We start from the raw sequence: 25,807 nt of genomic DNA, 5'->3' as shown, positions 1-25,807 counted from the left end.
CAGAAGCCTCCACGGGCTTCTACTCACACTGGGATTATAATCTGGGTGTCCGACCATGGCTCTCCCTTTCATTTTATCCCTGGTATTCTTCCTCTTGCTTGTGAAACCCTAGGCACACTGACTGGACTTCTCACCATTCATTTCTTAAACGCCACATGTGTTTTCTCAGTGCCTCTGGTGTTCCATCTGCCCAGGGCCCTCTACTGCAGATCAGGTACAGCAAGGCAGGTCCTGCTTACCAGTCACCACTTGGGAGAAGCCCTCCCAGATTAACCTGTTCAAAGCAGAATATCTACTACCACCTCCATTTCGTAACTCTGATTTATTTTTTGTCATATCATTTTTTACTACTATTGGCCTATTTATGCCTCCTCCACCGGAATATAATCTCTTCTTTCAAATCAACACAACATGTGAGAAGGGATCTGGCTAAATCTTCTGTAGGCCTAGAGGAAGCCTGTGTGTGTGCAACAGGGGTAGATCATTGGTAAAGCCCTCAACCATCCTATAGGACAGAGTAGAACTGCCCCATAGAGTTTCCAAGGGGCACCTGGTAGATCTGAACTACCGTCCTTTTGGTTAGCAGCCATAGCACTTAACTATTATGCCACCAGGGTTTCCAACTATTACCTTAGGGCTTAGATATTATGTTGGCTACAAGTAGGTGAGTAAAATAACCTTCCTACGTGTTTTTTTCCCCCTTCCATAGTACCCTTTAATTTCTCTCCCAAAAGTACACAAACTCATACCATTCTTTTTGAATCCAATAATAAAACCCCAATGAACTATGTTAAGTATTCATAGATACATGAAGTAAATTCATACTCTCTAAATTTAGAGTATAATTTTCCCCCTAACCCCCTGCCATTCAATTCATTAGTGAGTCTGGATAAGCCTGTCCATTTCTCTCTTCCTTCCTTCTCCCCTGTGACTTTATTCCGAGAGAGATTTATCCCCCTAATGCTTGTGGTTTTCACCCAAATCCAAATCTGGGCCAATTCTTGTGAAGGGACCCATTGGATCAGGTAGTTGGAGAAAACGCACACAAGGAAAAAACAAAAACTCTTTAGCTCATTGTCTTTCTGTTTGCACACCTCCGCCAATATCCTATGACCAATGTATCCTAACACAAATGCTTTCAGCCCCTTCAGTTTACGTGTGTTGCTAGTATTAATCCATTACGCAACTTCGTCTGTTACCAGTGAATAATAATGACTCAAATGATAGTTCCCATTATTACAGTAAACTACCAAAGATGGGGAACGCATGACTAATATTAAATCCAAAAAAGCCAAAAGGAATAGAAAAGTTCTGACTTGAAAACTACACAAGTGGAAACAAGCTTATATACACACTCAAAACTTCACCAATACAACCAGTAACGAGCAACACAGTTTTATAGGTGGTTCTAACCTAACGGTATCCGATTATTCTTTTTTAGTCACCATTCTGTCTCTGAAAATAGGAGGAAAATTTAAGGCCAGTAAATTGCAATCACGATTTGAGGGCACACCTGTTAGATGGAAAATGCTTAGTCACTTACCGGTGCGTAGATAAATTATTAAGGTGGAGTCCGTATTTTTCCTCAGCAGATAATCCATCCATCAATAAGTAGAAGATGAGAAAATTACTCTGGCCAAGAGGTTGTGAAACAAGTCGAGATTTCTCTAGCATATATGTATAAATTCTGGCTGGTTTAAGAAAAAAAAAAAGAATGATTCTGTAAATGGCATTATTACTTTCACCATTTCCATAAATTTACACATATTAATTAGTAACAGGAAATAATCATACAGCTTCCTTTCCAACACAGAACTTCTGCACACAGATGTAATCTGAACGAGACCTACCCTTGCCCCTTAACTAAGGCTCTGAAAGAAGTATTAGAATTTTCTTCAGTAATGACTCTGGTAGCGTAGTGGGTAAGTGCTACGGCTGCTAACCAAATGGTCGGCAGTTCAAATCTGCCAGGCGCTCCTTGGAAACCCTATGGGGCAGTTCTACTCTGTCCTATAGGGTTACTATGAGACAGAATTGACGGCAATGGGTTTGGTTTTTTTGGTTTGAAGGACTCACAATTTCAAAGTAACGGCCTTGTTGCTATGCTATATTTATAATACTGAAAATAAAGAACTGTTCTGTAGACACGACAAGCTTTCTAAGGGGCCAGGTCAGAATTAAATACGAACACACTATTTAAAACAAACAAAGAAAAGAAAACAAAAAGATCTGCTAATCATTACTCTAGAGTCCGGACACCAAAAGGAAAAAAAAAAAAGAAGTTTCTCCATCCACTTTCATTCACCCAATTTGGATTTTATATATCAAATCTACTTGAACAACTGAAACCACTATTCACAATGTGTTTGCTTCTTGTTAATTTAGTAAGTAATTAGAAAAGTCATTAACCCCAAAAAACCCACTGCCGTCGAGTTGATTCCGACTCATAGCGACCCTATAGGACAGAGTAGAACTGCCCCACAGAGTTTCCAGGGAGCACCTGGTGGATTCAAACTGCCAGCTTCTTGGTTAGCAGCCATAGCACTTAGCCACTACACCACCAGGGTCTCCAGGAAAGTCATTATGAGTATGTAAACAAAAGGTCTTTCAAAATATCCCTCTACATAGTGATCGTAAAGACCAAAGGTGATGTTAAAATAAAGATAAGGAGAGAAGAAATGCTGGATTCTGAGTTGGTAATAAACTTCAGTATGGACGTGTGTGTGTGTGTGTGTGTGTGTGTGTGTGTGTGTGTGTGCACTCATGTAGTTTGCTTTCCATTTCTCCATCCATATTTAATTGGGTGGTAATTTCAAGTCAAAATCTTAGTTGCTACATTTTCTTTTCTTTTTTAAAACTTTTCAAACAAATTCTTTGCTGAGATACTTCATCGTGTTGTTGTTGCAATAACAACATTTATCCTGAAGTAATTTACTACTCAAGAGAACATGATTTTTTAATCTACGCACATATGAAATGAACTGCCGTAATTGTTCTCTCGTATGTTTTCTTTTTTTCCTTTAGTCATCAATTAAAGAAACACCAGGTGAGAATGGAGGGCTGACTGGGTGACCCTGATTGTAATTATAACTCTGTACTCAAAGAGTTGGTACTTGTACTCACTTGTCCCAGCCAACAGAGAGGCTTATTTATTGAAAGAAGTATTCAAACCTAATCAAATTCCACACCATAGAATGACTTCAAAACCTTTCTTCTAAAGTCAAAAACAGTAGACTTAGTCATCATCCTAGTGAGCCTGTCTCCAGCAGTGAGTAAGACTGCCATATACTAGCAAGATTTGGATCAGTAGGGTTTTAAAAACATGTCTTAAAGAAGCCAGTTTATGGGAGAAAACACAAAACAACTAAAAGTTCAAACCGGCATAGGACTCCAATATTCTTCCATGGAGAGAAAACACAGACCTTTTTGTTGTGGCTGAAATGAAAGTGTGATCATGGAAATAATAATAATGATGGGTTCCTAAGTTAAAGAGGATGGTGAGACTGCATCTTGCATACTTTGGACGTGTTGTCAGGAGGGATCATTCCCTGGAGAAGGACATCATTCTTGGCAGAGTACAGGGTCAGAGGAAAAGAGGAAGACCCTCAACGAGGTGGATTGACACAGTGGCTGCAACAATGAGCTCAAGCCTAACAACGGTTGTAAGGATGGCTCAGGACCGGGCAGTGTTTCGTTCTGTTGTGCACAGGGTCGCTATGAGTCAGAACCGACTCAACAACACCTAACAACAACAACTAACAAGTTAAAGAGGTTCTGGACTCATTGATGTAAGTGTCCATAGTTGCAAAGTAACTTTCTACTTACTGATTTCTTGACTTCTCAAGATTTGTATGTTTTAAAAGATCTTTTATTATAAGAAATATTTTTGACTAGAAATATACCTGGAATCATCTATTTATCCAAATACTTTATATGAATGCTTCTCAAAGAGTTTCATGCTATTAAAAATGTTTACAGATTATATTGTTAGGTGCCATAGAGTCAGTTCTGACTCACAGTGGCCCTATGTACAACAGAAAGACACAATGCCCGGTCCTGCACCATCCTCACAATCGTTATTATGCTTGAGCCCACTGTGGCAGCCACTGTGTCAATCCATCTTGTTGAGGGTCTTCCTCTTTTTCGCTGACCGTTTACTTTACAGATTATTTATAACAATAAATGCGGTAAAATATTTAGTAGCGCAACGCCAATTCTTATTCACTATGAAAGATACTGGAAGAAATTAAACTTCCCTCTCCCTCAAGAAATACAAATATCTACCCTCACTGGCTTTCCCATTGATATCCAGAAACTTCCAACATCTACTTCAGCCTGCTCCATTCCATCCACTTAACAATATATGACAAGTTAGGGCCTCTTTCCCGAAAGCCCTAACGTGCTTTCAAGTGACAATCAGCAAAATCATGCCATCATTAATTAACAGGGTCAAATGTTCTTTTTTTTTCACACCGACGCCATTTCTTTTTACTTCATTAGCCATGATCATTAACGTTAAGGATGGTGCAGTGTTAGTAAAAGAAGTCTCAACTAGGCATCAAAAGTACAGGTCCTATTCTTGAATCTAGTATTCAAAAGTAGTGAAATACTGGGACTGCCGATCTCCACATCTTTCATAAATCTCTCCCCAACTGTTGTACGAGTACAAAAAAATACAAATGTCCCAGGCTTCTCCTGGGCTCCAGGAAGAAGGTCGCTACCATTATAAAGTACCTACTGTGCACTAGGCATGGCACTACAAAAAAAACTGTGCACTAGGCATGGCACTACATAATTTTCAGACACTGCCTCATTTAAATTCTGTTGCAGGCATTTTTTTTTTCCACATTTAAATCAAACTGGCTTATCACCAAAGCCCAGTGTATTTTCACTAGGAGATGTCACCCTTCAATGGAGAGAAGATCAATCGAGGCACCCCCAACTATTAAAAGAATGTCCAATTAAGAATATAATACTAAAGATAATCGGTGGTAATAATAAAGATGAGGAGTGTGTTCCGACTTGTTTATTTAAAATGAAGATTTGAAAAAACATAGGGCAAAAAGCCCTAATGTGGTTTCCATTTCATTTGCGTTAACTCTAAGATTGAAGTCTCCTAGGTAGTAAACACAACATTGACATATTTACTGGAAGATGTCTTGATTATTCTTAAGTTTCATTTTCCATTAGAACAGATTTAGGAGACTTTAGGGTATGGAAAAGACAAAGAACCAAATATTCCCTGCTTCCCACATGTTTTCTCTGAGTCCCTCTTCCCTTCATTCTCCCTCAGGGCACTTCTAGTTTGCCCATCCCCACACTTAGATAGCCTGTTCTGAGACAGTAGAAAATAGCTCTATTATTAGCATAAATTAACTGTAATTATGAAGAGAAGTTGGCTCTTAAAAATAGCCCACAATTAAATATTGATAATGTTTCCTTTTCCAGTATTCCACACTCTCAGTAATGGGTTCTTTGTTAGCATGAGAGTGCCTGATGGTTTTATACAATTTCCTTCCTAAACTGAGTAACTACTGCTTCGCTTTGTTGGTACTTTATAAAGTCATTCCTTATGTTCATTACAAGGAGCCCTGGTGGTTCAAGGGTTAAGCACCCAGTTATTAACAGAAAGGTTAGGGTTCGAGCCCACCCAGAGATCCCATGGAAGAAAAGAGCTGGCAGTCTGTTTTCATTAAGATCACAGCCAAGAAAACCCTATGGGGCAGTTATATTGTGTTAATGAAGTCACTGTGAGTTAAAATCAACTCGATGGTACCTAACAACAACATGTTGTTACTTCAAGAAATATTTAATGAGTACCCACTATATACGCAAGAGCTGAGAACATCTCTACTGTCATACAATAACACAATAACAGGAGAAAGAGACAACAAACAACAGGACAAACAAGCAAAAGATAATTTCAATTTGTGGTAAGTGCTATGGAAGAAATAAGCAAGGAGGTGTAATTTAGGGTAACGGAGTTTGGACTGTAAGGGCACTTTAAAAGGAGGGGTTTTGGAAAGGTATCTCTGAAGAAGTGATGTTTGAAATAAGACTAGTCAAATGACAATGACCTCTATTTTTTAAGCCAAATTTTAAGAGAAATAGGAATCATTATTTTAGTATAAGTGCCTAGTAATATCTACTGATCTAACTTCTGCTCCTTTGAAAAGTTTCCTCAAAAAAATTTCTAAAAAGTCTTTCTTGTCTATTTTACATTAAAAGAGTTGTAAAGCTATTTATAATCTACTTTAAAGTAGCTGCAGAATACTACAACTCTGTAGGGCTTCAAGCTTGAATTCAAGAAAGATTTTTGCAATATTCGCCTGTCAAAGCCATATCACTGGGCTTCTAGGCAAGTTTCTGGGAGAAAAATCAAACTATATCCTCAGCTACAGTTCAATTTAACTTGGCATTTCTCATGAACTGATTAAAGGGCCTCAGGAGAATCCTATTTACAGGGTGCCTAGAATTCTCCCAGGAAAGAAGTTGGCCTAACCGAAGATGGAACCACACCAACTAGACCCAGGTACCAAGCGGTTGTGAAATAACAGACCAAGAGGACTGGGTCTGTGTGCTTCAGAGGGTGGTGGTGTTGTTGCTGTTAGGTGCCGTTGAGTTGGTTCCCACTCATAGCAACCCTATGTACAACAGAATGAAACACTGCCCAGTCCTTTGCCATCCCCATGATGGTTGCCATGCTTGAGCTCACGCTGCAGCCACTGTATCAATCCATCTCGTTGATGGTTTTCCTCTTCTTCGCTGGCCCTCCACTTCACCAAGTATGATGCCCTTCTCCAGGGACTGATCCCACCTGATAACATGTCCAAAGTATGTGAGACAAAGTCTCGTCATCCTCGCTTCTAAGGAGCATTCTGGCTGCACTTCTTCCAAGACAGACTTGTTTGTTGTTTTGGCAGTCCATGGTATATTCAATAATCTTCGCCAACACCACAACAGAAAGGTGTCAATTCTTCAGTCTTCGTTATTCATTGTGCAGCTTTCCCATGCACATGAGGCAATTGAAAACACCATGGCTTGGGTCAAGTGCACCTTAGTTTTCAAAGTGACATCTTTACTTGGAGGGTGGGGTCTTAGGAATTAGGCTAAATTCATAACTTGTAGGAACACAAAGAGAACTTCACTGAGACATCTCTAGCAAAACAGAAGCCACAGAAGAGAGGCCATGCTCTCACATGCATTTAAACAGGTTACTGCACAGTAGGTAGGCACCCCAAGGGGTTCAGAAAGCTAGGATCAACACCCTGCAGGGTAACAACAGCAACGCCCAGATGGGAGGGACTGCCAGGAATACTGGGAGTGGCCAAAATGGGACTGAGCAGAAATGATCCCATATATTTAATTGCTCTTACAGTGACTCATCTGAAACCACAGATTAGCGAGTCCTGGGAGAGCCTGAATGAACTAAAACACGCAAATAATATGATTTGTTTACACTGAAGTTATAACTTATCAAACAACATGACAAGCAAAGCAGACAATTATTACTGGCAAAACTACAGGAAGTATATTTTAGTCTCCAAAGACATCGGAGAAGAAGTTTCCCATTTCTAACGTTTATCAAACATCCCTCATATTAGAGGGTCTGATACTCTTCACATATCTGTACTACGTATTATTATTAAAACTCTACAATTCATTAAACTGGTCAGGAAAAGCATAAGAAATGTCAACTAGCCTCACCATTCATGTTATTTCTAAGAAGAAACCTTTAGAAACTTCCATTATAGAGACATTCTTCAAGTTTCAAGAAAGAGCTGTTTTTCTAAGATACTGGAAAGAGAGAATCTAAATTTTGAAATGAAAGTCCAAGTAAAATAAAAAGATAAGTGTTTCAAAGGGCAATACTAACACATCCAATACTCTCCAGACCCTAAGAGTTGGGGGCAATAACTGTACCCATTGTACAGAAGAGGAAAATAAGGCATAGAAAACTCAAGTGACATGTCCAAGGCTGCAGAGCTAGAAAGAAATAGACCCTGGCAGTCTGGCTCTAGAGATTGTGCAAGCATCCATTACACAGGGAGATCTAGCACTTAAAAATACACAGAGGTTTTTATTTTGACCTAGTCAAATGCACTGCGGACAGTGATGGGTGTGGCAGCCTATACATTCTGGAGCCCATGAAAGCAGAGCCTTATAAGGTCTCTATCTCTACTAAACCTTCACAAATGAACTTTATTGTAAAGTGCATGAAAAGGAAAAAACATCACAGCAATTTTTTTTTCCTTTTGGTGTGTTCTGTATGACACTGTTTTGTGTCCTATACCCATAAATTGCATATACTCTAAAGCAAAGGAACAATCTTATATATATTCATTCCCTTAAAAGTATGATCTTGAGCATAAGATAAAGAATTGGAAATACAGTATCTACTACACTCTCTGCCATTAGCTTTATAAGTGATTTATATGTCATGTTATATAAATCTCTTTGTATGCTTAACATGCAAAATAGAAATCATTAAGGATTCAGACAATGATATTTGCAAATTACCTCAAGTATCAAATGAAAGGTACCGTATGAATAAAAATACATTATGGCTGGCAAAGCGTTCATTATATGTATATGTTAACTTCCAAAAAATTAGCTGCGGGGTGATTATACGTCAGTCAATCTTGCAGGATGCTGTTATATATACCTTGAAAGTTAAAATGATTATATAGTTAAACAAATAATCAGAGGGGGGAAATACTGGCCTGACAGCCAGAATAGAATGGTATATATTAATTTTCTGCAAAATAAGAAACAATGCCTACTTCTCTATATAATGAATATCTACCTTATAGTTCATAAAACTGAGCCATGTATTTTTTATGCTGTAATTTGTGACTGTGTTTCTCAATTAAAAAACCTGACATTAAATGATAAAAACATAACAGTGTCAAGAAAGGAAAGATATAGTGTTAACCTCTATAACTTGTTGCCGTCGAGTCGATTCTGACTCATAGCGACCCTATAGGACAGGGCAGAACTGCCCCATAGGTTTTCCATGATTTGAGCTGATGACCTTTTGGTTAGCAGCCAAGCTCTTAACCACTGTGCCACCAGGGCTCCAGCAACCTCCACGCTAATTTAAAATTAGTGAGATAATACTCCCTGTCCAGTAAAATAGCTACAAGTATTCTATAAGTGTTGATAATTTATGGAAATTTAGGTTGCCACCAAGTATAAAATCGACCTGGAATCTATATTTGACCTATTTTGAGACATAATAACCATACTCCAATTTGATTAACTATTTTGGTGAAGAGTAAAAATACAGATGGTTTTCACTGCGGACTGATTTGAATGACTCGGCTCTCTTTGAGAATTATGTAATGTCATTTACATAGTATTTCTTTTACCTTTCCTTCAAAAAAAAAAAAAAAACAGTCTTGGTGATGATATTATTCAAAAGTATCCCATTGTCGTATAGTTTCTTAAAGTTCTCAATGCCTGATTTTTTGGGGTAACTGATGATAATCTTTCTTTAAACTGAAAATATCTTGGAAAAGTAAAGCCTGACACGACAGTTCACCTTACCTTCATGTTGCCTCTGTTTGTTCTGTGATAAAGCCACCAGGAGACAAGCAAATGTTATGAAGCCGCTCCGCTAGCCATCTGAACATCAGATCAACTCAGCACCTCGCTAGCCATCTGAACATCAGATCAACTCAGCACCTCGCTAGCCATCTGAACATCAGATCAACTCAGCACCTCGCTAGCCATCTGAACATCAGATCAACTCAGCACCTCGCTAGCCATCTGAACATCAGATCAACTCAGCACCTCACGTTTGGATTTAGGGAATGATAACCATTAGCAGCGGTGTCACTAGGGTGGGTGTCACCCAGTGTGGTAACTCATGGTGTCACCCCCATGATAATTACAATACTGTAGCTAAAACACTAGGAAATTCGACAAAATCAGTCACTATAAAAACAGCAGGAGCAAAGAAAACAACACCCTGTGCTTGTAGTGTTTGCAGACGACACCACCGTGATTCAAGGTGTTGTTTTAATTGTGTCATAATGATAGCTCTGACCAGAGAGCATTAGAAAGGTTGGAAAGTAAATTAGCATCGAGTTTTAGCCTTGTGGGTATATTGACACACGTAAGCTGGGTTTATAAAAATTTTTTTTGTTGTGGTGACTAACAACAGGAATATATATATTTTTATAATCTTTACTGTGCTTTAAGTGAAAGTTTACAAATCAAGTCAGTCTCTCACACATAAACCCATATGCAACTTGCTACACACTCCCAATTACTCTCCCCCTAATGAGACAGCCCGCTCTCTCCCTCCACTGTCTCTTTTCGTGTCCACTTCGCCAGCTTCTAACCCCCTCCACCCTCTCATCTCCCCTCCAGGCAGGAGATGCCAACACAGTCTCAAGTGTCCACCTGATCCAAGAAGCTCATTACAGGAATATTTTTATAAACAATAGTAAATTTCTGCTGAAACACTGCACAAAAATTTTATAGACAGTAATTTTTGTGCTGCCCCTTCTGACAGTGTCACCCAGTGCAGTCCACACCTCCCACACCTGCATGGTGATAGCACTGTCATTTTAAAAAAGTGCAAACCAAACCTGTTGCCATAGAGTCAATTCTGACTCATAGCGAGCCTACAGGACAGAGTAGAACTGCCCCATAGAGTTTCCAAGGAACGCCTGGTGGATTTGAACTGCCAACCTTTTGGTTAGCAGCCATAGCTCTTAACTACTACACCACCAGGCTTTCCAGCTGTCCTTAGACACCTTTAAAGCCATCTAGCCTAATGTCCTACCTTAAGTAGGAATATTTTTAACACTCCATTCAGTTGTTGTTAGGTGCTGTCAAGTCAGTTCCGACTCATAGCGACCCCATGCACAACAGAGTGAAACACTGCCCGGTCCTGCACCATCCATATTCAGCTTAGGGGTGAAATAGCACGTTGCAGACACCAGAGAGTAAGATGGAAGTTTCTTGTGATTAAGTGAAGGTATTTCTTCTCTAAAATGTCTATCAACTATACGAACAAAAAAAAAGAACCCGTTGCCATAGAGTCAATCCCGACTCACAGCGACCCTATAGGACAGAGTAGAACCGCCCCACAGGGTTTCCAAGGAGCAGCTGGTGGATTTGAACTTGCCGACCCTTTGGTTAGCAGCCAAGCTATTAACCACTACAGTATGCAAAACACATCTTTGTTCTCAAGACCTCAGCCACGTGGTAGCAATTATCTGAAGAAACTTGAAGAAACTTGTTGATTTTCCTGAGTCTTTTCTTCTTCCATTTAAACAGCGTATACTCAGAGGACATGGGGCTTGGAGCTTCAGTCTCCTGACAACATCCTCTGAATGCATGCCTTTTATTTTTCCTCTAAAATATAGGAAACAAAGAGCAGAGCTCCCTACTCCAACCTCTTCAAAGTACAATGGGCTCTCACCACCCATGTTCTAGGCTTTACGCTTCTACTAATGCAGCCTAAAATAGTACTAGAGTTTCTTATTTTTAAGCAGTTGTATTACTCTTCATTTTAAAATCCATAAAACACATCAACTCATTTGGCCAGATTTTTAAAGCAACTAAGTTTTTTTTTTTTTAAGTACGAAGCTACCAAACAAATGAATGTAGGCAACAGTTACTGAATTAAGGGTGCTAATTAGGGGAACGGAGCCCCAGTGGTGTAGTGGTTATGAGTTCAAGGCTGCTAGCCAAAAGGTTGGCAGTTCAAATCCACCAGCTACTCCTTGGAAATCCCATGGGGAAGTTCCACTCTGTCCTATAGGGTTGCTGTGAGTCAGAATCAACCCAACGTCAACGGATTCTGGTTTTGTTTTTTGGTTTAATTAGGAGAACAGAATGGATAGAACAGCAATATACAAAGTGGAGAAAAGGTGGAGACTGACTATATTGACGCTTGGGTTGCCATTATCTTAAGAGAAGAATGAAGGAGAATAAACAAAGTTACACACAATACTGAAATTCTAAGAGCTTATGTTGATAGCTCCTTAATGATTCAGACAGCATTTCAAGACCTTGAAGTGCTCCAGGTTCATCTTTATGCATACTTATTATCAGTGTGTCACAGTGTGTTGTCCACAGAGGCTGCAGGAACAGTATTTGTGGATTTCATTAGGCTGAAGATGCGTGGGGCTGCGCGCTAATAGAGATTTCTGATTGACAGAACACCACAAGTAAGTGTTTACCATGGCATTTTCCAGTCCCTTTTTCTACGTGTCTACAATCATCTCCCAATGAACATTTCTGAAGAAGAGAGCATGTATATGTTAAACTGAGGAGCCCTGGTGGTGTAGTGGTTAAGAGTTTGGCTGCTAACCAAAAGGTCAGCAGTTCAAATCCACCAGCCACTCCTTGGAAACCCTATGGGACAGTTATAATTAGTAAAAGACAACACCTTCAGAAGTCAGTTAACGTGTTGTAAACGGGACATCGAACCAGAAAAAAGTAAGTCATGCTAGCTATACACCAGATAAGAAATTTCTCCTCTGTACCAAGTGTCCATAAATGGGAGTGGTCTGCTTTTCCTGGCATTGGGCTATAACAGCACTCATTAAGGTCAGTGTACATGCCAAGGACCCAGAAATCTTGTTAAAACACAATCTCAACCAAGAGGCCTGGGGTGGGGCCTGACATTCTGCCTTTCTAACAAGCTCTTATATTATGTGATCAGTACTACCCCTTTGAGACACTCCATGAATGGCAAAGGGCTGGAACGCTCAGCTCATTAATGTGTAAGCTTCCTGTCCACCTAGCTACCATGGTGACAGCCCAACAGTCACTAAGAGCTCAGAGAGAAAACTGTGCCCATAATCAAAGCTGTAGGGCTGCACCATACACCTTCCTGATAGAGCATTTTTACTCTATGCTCTGTAAGGTGTGGCCTATAAAACCAACACTTGAAAACCAAAGTTTAGGGCTCAAGACATCTCTACTCAGAGGTCTTTGTGAAAGGGCAGACCTTGAACTAGAGCTCTAGGCAGTGGATTTAAAAAAAAAAGAAAAGAAAGGATTTAAGCCTCTGACATTAAAACCAAAAATTGTTATCTTTACTCATGACTTTTTTTTTTCTTTTGTCAAATTCCATTTAGTAAAATTTCATTTTGACACAGAGGAGCTCTCGTGGTATAATGCTTAAATGCTTGGCTGCTAACCAAAAGGTCTGTGGTTTGAATCCACCAGCTGCTCTGCGGGAGGAAGACGTGGCACTCTGCTTCAGTGAAGAGTTACAGCCTTGGAAACCCTATGGGGCAGTTCTACTCTGTCCCATAGGGTCTCTATGAGTTGGAATCAACTCGTATTTGACGTAAACTTGCTGCAATATACATGTTTCTCGTTTCTAGATTATAGTTAAATCCATTTCTTTTTCCTGAGGGAAGATGGGTAGAAGCCAAATAAAATTGAGCTCTTTCAAATTTGCTTTTCATACTTTTGCGAATTTAAAAACCATGTATAATTAGTATTTGTTTGTGTGCTGAAACCTAGTACAAAGGTTTTAAAGTAGTTGATTCCTCCAAGTGGGTTACACATTCCACCTAAAATAGTATTTATATTAATAATTTGCCTGGGTAATTTGTTGTGATTGGAAAGATGTAAAATTCTATGTGGCTTCTCAATTAGCTGAATTTCCAATAAGAAGTTTTCATAAAATGCACATTAAATATTTAAATCAAGTGAGGAACGGGTTCTGTTTGAGTTTGGTGGTTATCCTGATTTTTCTATTTGTTTCAATTTAATCATTTAAAATATATACATACGGTTTTATTTCAAATAAATTTCGATGTATGTTGTATGAAACAATTACACCCTCAAGTTACAATTTGCTAAAATTGAGTGTTTAAGTTAGCTTGTAGGGTCAGCAAGTATGGTTCATTTCAGCTATTTTGGTTCAATATTGTTTTTTTATTGTATATATGAAAAAAAACAAACCCAGTGCCATCGAGTCGATTTCGACTCATAGCGACCCTATAGGACAGAGTAGAACTGCCCCATAGAGTTTCCAAGGAGCGCCTGGCAGATTTGAACTGCCGACCCTTTGGTTAGCAGCCGTAGCACTTAACCACTACACCATTTCCCAATATTGTATAGTTATGTAATAATAATTATGAAAAGGTTCACTTTGCATTTCAGGATATATTTCAGTTATCAATCATTTTAGAATTCATAACGTGACATCTCAGGTACAAACATACACACACACAGGTGAAACACACACACACACACAGGTATGTGTCTGAGTCTTGATCCTTGTTATCAGAGGCAAGTATGTTATTCTAACAGAGACAACTTTAAAGAATCATCACTGGAAGATTATTAACACATCCATGAAGAAGAAATCGACTTTTTATTTCCTGCTTTGGTTTATATTTGGTTTCTCTCTATAGTGTGTCTACTTAGAAGGTGGTAGGAAGTGAACGTGGGTTTTACTGTCATTCCCATACTTCATTGGAGCTTCTCTGCCCTCTTGCGGCGCCACGTGAGAGCTCCACCTATGTTAATTATATACTTACCTCCAGTTAAATACTTCTTCCTCTCACAGAATTGCAGTTCAAAATACTTTATGAAGCAGCTGGATACATCATTAAGAGTTGTCTTGGCATGTCCAAAGGCTTCTAAAATGCACATGACCTGTAATGGAAGAGAAAAGAAAATATATTGAACTTCTTTTTTTAAGTAAAATTGGGAAACAATTGGCAGCAAACATGCAGGGAACATTCCATTATCTAAAAGGGCTATACAAAACCCAAACCAAACCCATTGCCATCAAGTTGATTCCAACTCATAGTGACCCTATAAGACAGAGTAAAGCTGCCCCATAGGGTTTCCAAGGGGTGGCTGGTGGATTCGAACTGCAGACATTTTGGTTAGCAGCTGAGCTCTTAACCACTGAGCCACCAGGCCTCCCAATACGGCTATACTATTGATAGAATATCATGTTGAATTTTTAAGGTTACTCTTTCCTCAACGGCAAACTACTAACAGCCTATGTCTCACATTTTGGCTAATGTTAATAAAACAGTGATATACAGTCTTTTCACTTCAGTGTAATTCAGTGCGTTTGAATGATGAAGGTCACTGTACTAATAACAACAAAACCCAGCTGAACAAATGTTATTTGTGCTGTGAAACTTTAATAGAACTCTAGAAGTACTTTTGCTGTTTTAGAGGGGAGGCATAAAGAATTACTACATGCAACAGTCAATACTTCTAAAAAAATAATTAATTCACTGTAACACTGGCTTAAAACCTTCTTCTTAAGCACTAATTGACATTCTATACAAATTCTTTCAGACCCATAGGTCTCTTCTTAACCTTCCCTCTACCCTGTTATTGGTCTTATGCTACCATTTCTCGCCCACAAAAATAAGAGCAAAAATTCTAGCTGAAGCTGATTTATCCCAGTGTTTCTTGCTGTAGCGTGTTTTGTTCAAGGTTTTGAAAATATCACTAAGAAAACTCCTCAGATCAACCCGGGAATCTGAAATTATTTCCTACCATGTTTCTTTTTCACTATCTAAAAAAAAGCCATTTCTTCTCTATCAGTTTACTGCTCTTGTGATAATGACGGTGACTAAGTAATTCTCCAAAATGTGTGAAAATATGCATCAGAGTTTTTTCTTTCAAGACACATGTAAGTTAAACGCAGCTTCTGTGTCAGCCACAAGGAGGAGTACAATAATAATTTTGTGTACACTAGGTTTTTACTTGTCGCTTATCATTTCTGGTGAGAGTATGTTTTGAGAATTTTATTCTAAAATACAAAAAAAAAATTGATCCTACTTTTGAATCTTCTGGCAACTTGTATAATAAGGCATTCAATTCACGCAGAAGTATTTTAGGTTGTGAAAGACTGTAAAACCACACTTGGATGACAACCACAAATCAAAAGTGCTAAAAGTTGTAATAATAGATAAATACGTTAAAACATCACTGTTTGAAGTTTGAAATTTGGGGAGAAATATATGTTGAATCTTTACAAAAGCCTTATGGGTTAGATTTCTTTAAAATAACCTATTTTAAAAAATAATAAACTGAATTGATAGCAGTGATAAGACTATCTTCCGAAAAATAATTTGAAATGGTATTTATGAAGCTCTTATTTTTGCTTCTTTTCCAATAATTTAATATTAAATATATAGTAATCTCTCTCTCTTTATTTTTTTAATCTCTCTCTCTCTATAAATCCAATGTAATGATAGTAAATTTTAACCATTTATACTATTACATTAATCGATTGTTTAAAATGCTTAACAATGATTAGGATATATTTTTAAAACATTTTTGCTTCTAGTTATTTGGTTGCTGTAGCTGATAATACAGTGATTTTTGTTACTGTAGAAAAAAGAACATAAAAGATAATTAATGACATGTACCGGAAATATGAAGTACAGGATAACGGATAGAGTAAGAAGTAGCTGGTTCTACATCCAGGCTCTGCTAATGGGAAGTTACATAACTTTGAACAAGTTTCTTAAGTTCCCCAAACTTTATTTTCCTTTATTCTAACAGGAATAACTCCCTCCATGGTTGTTATTGTCAGGTGTATTAATCACTCAGTTGCTGCCTAGCACACAAAGTAACCATTCAACGAATAACAATAATTATTCTTTTATTATTGTTAAATAATAATAGGAAACATTTATATTGTGCTTACTATGTGCCAGGCATCATTTTAAAGAATAGATATATACACACATACATACATATATGCATTTTTTTTTCCTCTAATGCTCACAACCAATATCTTCATTTTACAGAGAAGTAGAGATATAAATTCCCTACGCGTCTGTCAGTTTGTCGTACTGGGGGGGCTTGCGTGTTGCTGTGATGCTGGAAGCTATGCCACCGGTATTCAGATACCAGCAGCATCACCCATGGAGGACAGGTTTCAGCTGAGCTTCCAGACTAAGACAGACTAGGAAGAAGGACCCAGCAGTCTACTTCTGAAAAGTATTGCCAGCGAAAACCTTACGAATAGCAGCAGAACATTGTCTGATACAGTGCTGGAAGATAAGTCCCCCAGGTTGGAAGGCACTCAAAAGATGACTGGGGAAGAGCTGCCTCCTCAAAGTAGCGTCGACCTTAATGGTGCGTATGGAGTAAAGCTTTTGGGACCTTCATTTGCTGATGTGGCATGACTCAAAATGAGAAGAAACAGCTGTAAACATCCATTAATAATCGGAACCTGGAATATACTAAGCATGAATCTAGGAAAATTGGAAATCGTCAAAAATGAAATGGAACACATCAACATCGATATCCTAGGCATTAGTGAGCTGAAATGGACCAGTATTGGCCATTTTGAATTGGACATGTTGTCAGGAGGGATTGGTCCCTGGAGAAGGACATCATGCTTGGTAAAGTACTGGGTTAGTGGAAAAGAGGAAGACCCTCAACAAGATGGGTTGATACAGCGGCTGCAACAATGGGCTCAAGCATAACAACGACTGTAAGAATGGCACAGGACCGGGCAGTGTTTTGTTCTGTTGTGCATAGGATCTCTATGAGTTGGAACAGACTGGACGGCACCTAACAACAACAACAAGAAATATAAATAACTTTCCAGTTAAATAACTTTCCCAAGGCCAACAGCCTCTAAACGATGAAACTGGGATTTGAGCCCAGGCAATCTGGCTGCTTGATGGCTACATCATATGACTTTTCCTGCTATAAAGACATATAAGGCATAAGGGTAATATAAAACTAAAACGGTTGGCAAAACATAAATTCCCAAATGGCAGTCTTCCGTTTTGCACTGCCAGCCCCTAAGTATTGGTTGAATTCTGAAATAACCAAGGGGGTTTTCATCTAAAGGCACCAGTAGGTGGCACTAAACAAGTGTGTTATGGGACATGCCGAGAAAAGATAAAACTGAGATCTTGCCCCCACTCACCTTGACTTGGAAACCCTGGTGGCATAATGGCTGAGTGCTATGGCTACTACCCAAAAGGTTGGCAGTTCAAATCCACCAGGCGCTCCTTGGAAACTCTATGGGACAATTCTACTCTGCCTTATAGGGTCGCTAAGAGTCAGCATTGATTTGACAACAATGGGTTTTTTTTTTTTTTCTCACCTTGACTTTGAAACAAAACAACAAGAACGTTGTAAAGTAATAAAATGTTAAATATAAATATATTGTCTTTGTTAGGTGCTGTGGAGTCAATTCTGACTTGTAGAGACCCTATAGGACAGAGTAGAACTTCCCCATACAGTCTGCAAGGCTGTAATCTTTATGGGCTCGAGCATAACAATGATTGTGGGCATGGCACAGGACCGGGCAGTGTTTCGTTCTGTTGTAGGGTGGTTATGAGTTGGAACCGACTGGACGGTACCTAACAAGAACAATCTTTATGGGGAGCTCTGGCAGCACAGTGGTTAAGAGCTATGGCTGCTAACCAAAAGGTCAGTAGTTCAAATCTTTGTGGGAGCAGGCTGCCACATCTTTCTCAGTGGAATTGATGGGTTTGAACCGCAGACCACTAGGTTAGCAGCAGAGCCCTTAACCATTGCACCACCAGGACTCCTATGGTATTACAGACAAACCAAACCCCGCTGCCACGGAGCTGATTCCAACTCATAGTGACTTGATAGGACAGGGTAGATCTGCCCCATAGGGTTTCCAAGGTTGTCGTCTTTACGAAAGCAGGCTGCCACATCTTTCTCCATCACAGCCGCTGACATGTTAAAACTGCCAACCTTGTGGTTAGCAGCTGAGCTGCTTAACCACTGCACCACCAGGACTCCTTAAATGTAGAAGAAGGAAATTCATACATGTATTCTCAATACTTACTCAAAACTTTATTGCATAATTTTCTGTATTTATATATATATATATATATATATATATATATATATAATTTTTTTGGTAAAATTTCAGTAGTTATGCCACTAAAAGTTATGCACTATTATCAAGAAGCAAGGATGGTGAGGCTACGTCTCACGTACTTTGGACATGTTATCAGGAGAGATCAGTCCCTGGAGAAGGACATCATGCTTGGTAAAGCAGAGGGTCAGCAAAAGAGAGGAAGACCCGCAACAAGATGGACTGACACAGTGGCTGCAACAATGGGTGCAGACATAGCAACAATTGTGAGGATGGCAAAGGACCAGGCAGTGTTTCGTTCTGTTGTACACAGGGTCGCTATGAGTCAGAACTGACTGGACGGCACCTAACAACAACAATTACCGAGGCAGTAGTTAATCTACGTGTTTATTTAAGTAATTTGAAGAGAACTGAATGTTTCTTAAAGTTGGAACTCATCTGGACCAGAAGTGAGAAATTCTAGTCAGTTTCTTTCAAAAACATGACTTTTCTGTTCCAAAAAATCCATGATCAAGGAAAATCCCCTGCTTCCAAAGTTCAAAATTCAAATATACGATTAGAAACAACAGCCCTTTTAAATGATCTGAGTAAGCTGTCCTGAAACCATGTAAGCCACCCACTGCGCTGAGTCTATTCCAACTCACAGCCACCCTGTAGGATGGAGAACTGCCCCCATTCCAAGGCTGTAAGTCTCTACGGAAGCAGGCTGCCAAGTCTTTCTCCTGAGGAGTGGCTAGGATAACAAAATCTGTGGGGACAGAATTGAAATCCCTCACCCCAATTTTATAAAGCACACTGTGAAGCACATTCCAGAGTCAGAATATAAACCATGTAGGCTTCATAAGACAGGAAAACTGAACTATTAGATAAAAATTTGAAAATATCACAGCAAGAGCTCCTTGAAAATACATGTATCACCCACATATATTCACCCCAAATCACCTCTGGACCTCCAGACTCTCCTTCCAGACACCAGTTGAAACTCTTTCTCTTCCCTCACAGTCTCCACCCCTTTCATGAAGAGAACTGCTTGCCCTGACAGTGAGAAACTTAAAAGTGATCAACTCCCCCAAACTCTTCATTTTCTTCTTCTGCCCCCCACACTCCAGCTGACATCATGATTTTTAATTTTGATAATGATGCCACTCATGAAAACTACAAGGAATATTCTTCTCTACTCCTCAGCCTTTGTATAATTCTGCATTGAAGATATCCCAGCATGTGCTCACTTGTATTTCTCCATCATTCCTTTACATATTTCAGTACCAGCCCTTAACGACTGTCATAGTATACAAGAATCCAGGGCAAAGTGGCCTACTCTAGATTACATTAGCATTTCCCGGTGGAGTACACCAAGTGCAGGTTTATTAATCCCTGGCCCCCAGCCTTGGGCTCATCTCTGCCTGTATGATAACTCAGAATCAAATATGGCCAAACCCTCATTCTAATTCAGCCCGTCTCCTTAGTTTCTTTCAAGGTCACCTAATGAAAATTCATTCCATTTTATCTTGCCCTAAACTTCAAACCTTTTACTAAACGACTCTATATATCAAGAGTGCTCCTTTGGACTCATTTCCCTAATCAGATTTTTCTTTCATCTGTTCAATGTATTTAACTACACTGAACTCTTGAATTGTCATTAAGATTTACAGTCAATTTATAAATGCATTTGATGGCTGTATTTAATTCTTTATATATGCTTGAACACTCTGCAAAAACCGTCTGGAGAATATTCGTGACCATTGTGGACACTGAGAGATATTTACATGGATGATAACTTAAACGGAAACAAGAAAGCATAATTGACAAAAAGCTTACGCCGTACTTAAGCCTTGGTATATTACTTCACAAGACTAGAAGTCATTATTTACGAAATTTAATAATTTGTTACAAGAAACAAAAAAGCAAAAAGTGAATCATAAATGGTATTACTTGAAATTTGCATTGCATACGAGAGTATTGACTCCCAGGTGCTAACTGATTTAAAAGTTATATCTTATCCAAAGAAAAACCACTTAGAATGCCTTCACTGAAGCTGACATGCAAAGCTAATTTACATAAAGTAATCTAGAATCCACTTTAGAAATTATACAACCTGTGCTCTTTCAAATGATCATTTTAATAAATGATTTTGTAATTTAGAGGGCAGGCTATAATCCCTTGCCATTACAATTTAATTCATAAATCCGGTTATGTCTATTAGTTAACTTGAGTCAATTTTATAACTGTTGTTGTATAAACGTGCATATATATGTGTATATATACAGTATATATGCACATAATTTTCTTGAATGTTATATACACTATGTTGGTTTATTTTTAGCAAAGCTTATATTCTTGTTGTGTGTGTTAGGTACTGAAAGTAAGTTTGGATGTAGACGTTTGTTTCTTGGCCTGAGTAGATAATAATTACATTTTTATCAATGTGCCTTATTTATGCCCTCTCCTCCCCAAAATCACGACTATTAAAAATAAAAAGAGAGAGAAAATGTCCACTATCTAGCTAAAAGCAGCTGAAATATATACAAGAAAATGATGACTTAGTCTCATGCACACACACATAACAAAATTTACAGGACCTTGATTATATATAAATGTTTATCTACACTAAATTCATTTGATAACACTAGAAGTGCACTTAGGCAACTCGTTTGGATAATTAAATGTTTCCTAGGTGTGTTAAGGAAACCCTGGTGGCATTAGCAGTTCAGACCAAAAGGTCAGCAGTTTGAATCCACCAGGCGCTCCTTGGAAACCCTATAGGGCAGTTCTACCCTGTCCTATGGGGTTGATAGGAGTCGAGGTGCCTTAAATACTTTAAAATGTTTCATTCACCTCATCTGAACTGATTTCCTAGGAAGCAGCAGACACTAAGGAACTGAAACAGAGTCTCTGAGTCAAGAGATACTTGTTGAATGAATGAATGAATGAATGAATGAGGAAGCACAGCCAGTTAGAGAGGGATGCATGTTAGGAGTTGCTTCGCCATAGAATAACACAACAGGGAAATATTTTTATAAGGCTAATGAAGAAAATGGTACTACAGTAAGGAACACTGGGTCATGCTGAGGAACGTGGACTTGATCCAAAGGTAACAGTGAGTCATTCAAGGGTTTTAAACAAGAGGGTTAAGATACAGGGCACTAACAGTCCACCAAAATCAATTTCTTCATTCTTCCACTTAATAGTTGAAGCTGAGCACATGGCTGCCTAGTTAAGAGATGATAATTCCCAGCTCCTTAGCTATATGGCTAAGTTCAAGCCTGTAACTGTGAGTAGAAGTGATATATAGAATTTCCAAGTTATCTCCAACTTATAAGATAAGTCCTCAGACTAGTGTTTTCTTTTCCCTTCCTGAATGCAGAAGCCTGCAACCCAGGCATGTGAGGACAAAGCCCTGGGAAATGACAAAGTGGTAGGGTGAAAAGGGAAAGGATCCTGGGTCCTGAATGACCCCGTGGAGCGGAGCCACCCTGTCAGTCAAGACCAGCCAGAAGTACACATACTAAAAGCTGGTGAAGAAGGCAGGAAGAAAGGAAATACACCAGGAGATGCTGGATGATACCCAATGACAGCAGACGGTGGTCTCAACAACAGTGATGGCTGCGCGCCTGAGGAAAAGTGGGTGGACTGAAGTGCTGAGCTTGACTGGATATCGTGATTGTGTTGGAGGTAGAACGAGAGTCTGGAGTCAGAGTGATTTCAAAGTTTCCAGCTTGTGGAAAAGAGGAAACGATGGTGCAACCTATCTATCATCCTGGGTAACAAGGGAGAAGGTGTTGCGGAGAAGGGCGATAATGAGGTAAATTCTGACATGTGTTCGAAGAAAGCGCATTGTGGGACAGCCAGGCAGGCTGCTAAGGCATCTTAAGAAAGAGAGGTTGACAGCTGTTAGTACACAGATGGGACTGAATTCACGAGGCCACTGAGCACAAGGAAACGCAGTTATTTGAACTCCCCAGCCCTCTAACATACCCACTGCCATCAAGTAGATTCCAACTCCTAGCGATCCTGCAGGGTTTCCAAGGCTGTGAATCTCTACAGAAGCACACTGCCACATCTTTCTCTCCTGGAGTTGCTGGTGGTTTCGAACCACCAACCTTTCAGTTAACGGTTGATTGCTTTAACCACTGCATTACCAGGGCTCCTGCTCTCTAACATAACAGGGTTCATATAGAGTGTCTCATTTCATTTAAAGCTTAGGACAATCACCATGAACTTCAATTACTCTGCAGTGATTTCCTAAGGGACTACTGAAACGTGGAGGGTTAAATCAATAAGAAAAGCCCCCAGAACAACACACTTCTGAATTCTGGTCATTTTTTGGTTGTTTGTTATCAAGTGTTTTTTCTGTCCAGTTGGCTACTGGTGGGCGTGCCTCTTTGCCTAACTGCAGAAGGCTCATCACTTCCCTTTAGTTTCTTCTTCCAATCAGCTGTAATCTGAAAAACCTGTAACAAAACTTCTTAGAACTATGTAAAAACAAGAGTATCCATCTGTGGACAGGCACCTATGGGTTTGTGAGTTTTATTGTTCGGAATTTCTGGTCAGTATCTTAGCTGTTAATAGGACTTCTTGCTTCCTCCTTGATATCTGGTTATATTTTAGGTAGATTAAGTAGCACGGTAAGGTGTCTTCAAAAAAATCAAGTGTTACTATAGTTTAAAATCAGTTTCGGGATTGAAAGTTTTACTACCTGCCCATCAATGTCATTAAAAAAAAAAAACTGTCATTAGGGACTGTCAATTATTTTAAATACATTGAAATGATACCATCAACTCAACAACAACAACAAAAAATCATAAAAATTGGTTATCAGGCCCAATCTCCCCGAAATGTGCTAACAGTCCATGTGAACAATAGCCATCTCTAACTACATTACATTTTTCTGATCCAACCAGTCAGAGCACATACACAATCTAGTTAGTGATTTCCCTTCACCCCTCTCATAGCTATCAAAGATTGTTTCTTTCTGTGTGTAAGCCTTTTCTTGAGTTTTTATAATATTGGTCTCATACAGTATTTGTCCTTTGTGATTGACTTATTTCACTCATCATAATGCCCTCCAGAGTCACCCATGTTGTGAGATGTTTTGTGGATTCATCATTGTTCTTTATCATTGCATAGTATTCCATTGTGTGTATGCACCATAATTTATCTATTCAGAGCAAATACAAGAAGAGAGTGTGTTCAAGATAATTTTTAAGGATATAAAAGAAAATTAAAGTTCACTCGAACGATATTAATTTGTACCAGGCCTCAACCCTTTTCTCGTTAAACAATTAGTACCTTGCCTTGGACAAGTTCTGCTGGTTTCCCCAGTATTGCATACTGTCTTCCCTTTCACCAAAGTTACCACTTCAAACCAAACCAAACCAATACAAACCCATTGCAATCGAATCGATTCTGACTCATAGCGACTGTAACGTTACCACTTACCGATTACTGTCTGTTTAGTGTTTTCCTTACCCTTCCCCTCCCTAGTAACCATCAAAGATTGTTTCTTTTTGTGTGTAACCCTTTTCACGAGTTTTTATAGTAGTGGTCTCATACAATATTTGCCCTCTTGTGGTTGACTTGTTTTACTCAGCATAGTGCCCTTCGGAGGCCTCAACCTTTTTTGATCACGATTTGTGGCTACTAAGATGCTCTTCTCTATTTATAAATGGTATTTTCTTGGCTCAACATTTTCATTCACGGATCTGCCAACCCAAACAAAAAACTTACGTGTTTGAATTTGGAATCCAACACACTCCTGCTGGATCCAGGTCTACAGGATAGGTGTCTCATTATTTGTTTGCTGGCTTCAGACTTCCCAGATCCTCTCTCGCCACTAATAGAAAACAGATGGGAAAACACACGTTTACTGGTTTGGAAAAGTAATAAAACGGGAAATTACCAGCGATGATTCTCAGACACAGAGATGAAGAAGGAAGGGCAGCAGGACAACTGTAAATGAGTTTATGGGATAATTTCACTGATACGTTTGGTTTGTTTGTCAAAAAAAAAAAAAATTAGTAAACATGTACTACATCCTGGGCTATTTAGTGTTTCAGGTGTTGGGACTGCATATGAATACGGTTCGCCTTCTGCCATAAAATATCTCACAGGGTAGAACTATATAACATGGGCTCATCATAGCAGAATGATGCTGGACTGAAAAGAACGACACCAACTTGTCCTCAGATTCTGGAAAGTGAGTGAGTGTGGTGGTCCAAGCAGAGAGGGCATTATTTCTGGAAAGTGAGTGAGTGAGGTGGTCCAAGCAACGAGGGCATTATTTCTGGAAAGTGAGTGAGTGAGGTGGTCCAAGCAGCGAGGGCATTATTTCTGGAAAGCCAGTGAGTGAGGTGGTCTAAGCAGCGAGGGTATTATTTCTGGAAAGTGAGTGAGTGAGGTGGTCCCAAGCAGTGAGGGCATCATTTCTGGAAAGCGAGTGTGTGAGGGAGTCCAAGCAGTGAGGGCATCATTTCTGGAAAGTGAGTGAGTGAGGTGGTCCAAGCAGCAAGGGCATTATTTCTGGAAAGTGAGTGAGTGAGGGAGTCCAAGCAACGAGGGCATTATTTCTGGAAAGTGAGTGGGTGAGGCGGTCCAAGCAGTGAGGGCATTATTTCTAGAAAGTGAGTGAGTGAGGCGGTCCAAGCAGTGAGGGCATTATTTCTGGAAAGTGAGTGGGTGAGGTAGTACAGACAGCGAGGGCATTATTTCTGGAAAGTGAGTGAGTGAGGTGGTCCAAGCAGCGAGGGCATTATTTCTGGAAAGCCAGTGAGTGAGGTGGTCTAAGCAGCAAGGGTATTATTTCTGGAAAGTGAGTGAGTGAGGTGGTCCCTAGCAGTGAGGGCATCATTTCTGGAAAGCGAGTGTGTGAGGGAGTCCAAGCAGCGAGGGCATCATTTCTGGAAAGTGAGTGAGTGAGGTGGTCCAAGCAGCAAGGGCATTATTTCTGGAAAGTGAGTGAGTGAGGGAGTCCAA

At 39.4% G+C, this 25,807-nt stretch overlaps 1 protein-coding gene across 5 annotated transcripts in view; it reads right to left on the bottom strand.

Moving 5' to 3' along the window:
- MYO16 (myosin XVI) overlaps positions 1 to 25,807 on the bottom strand; it is a 733,911-nt gene that overhangs the window by 343,342 nt on the left and 364,762 nt on the right. For all 5 annotated transcript variants that reach the window (XM_049867507.1, XM_049867511.1, XM_049867508.1 and 2 more), the window contains exons 14-16: positions 24,563 to 24,668; positions 14,523 to 14,640; positions 1,544 to 1,691 (exon numbers count right to left, since the gene is read on the bottom strand). In XM_049867507.1, the coding sequence (XP_049723464.1) occupies positions 1,544 to 1,691; positions 14,523 to 14,640; positions 24,563 to 24,668 (372 nt within the window). The remainder of the gene's footprint in view (positions 1 to 1,543; positions 1,692 to 14,522; positions 14,641 to 24,562; positions 24,669 to 25,807) is intronic.

The sequence above is a fragment of the Elephas maximus genome, chromosome 23 (genome assembly GCF_024166365.1).
Source record: "Elephas maximus indicus isolate mEleMax1 chromosome 23, mEleMax1 primary haplotype, whole genome shotgun sequence".
Lineage (NCBI taxonomy): Eukaryota > Metazoa > Chordata > Mammalia > Proboscidea > Elephantidae > Elephas > Elephas maximus.
The sequence above is the reverse complement of the archived record's forward strand: the minus strand, read 5'-3'. Positions and strand labels throughout refer to the sequence as shown.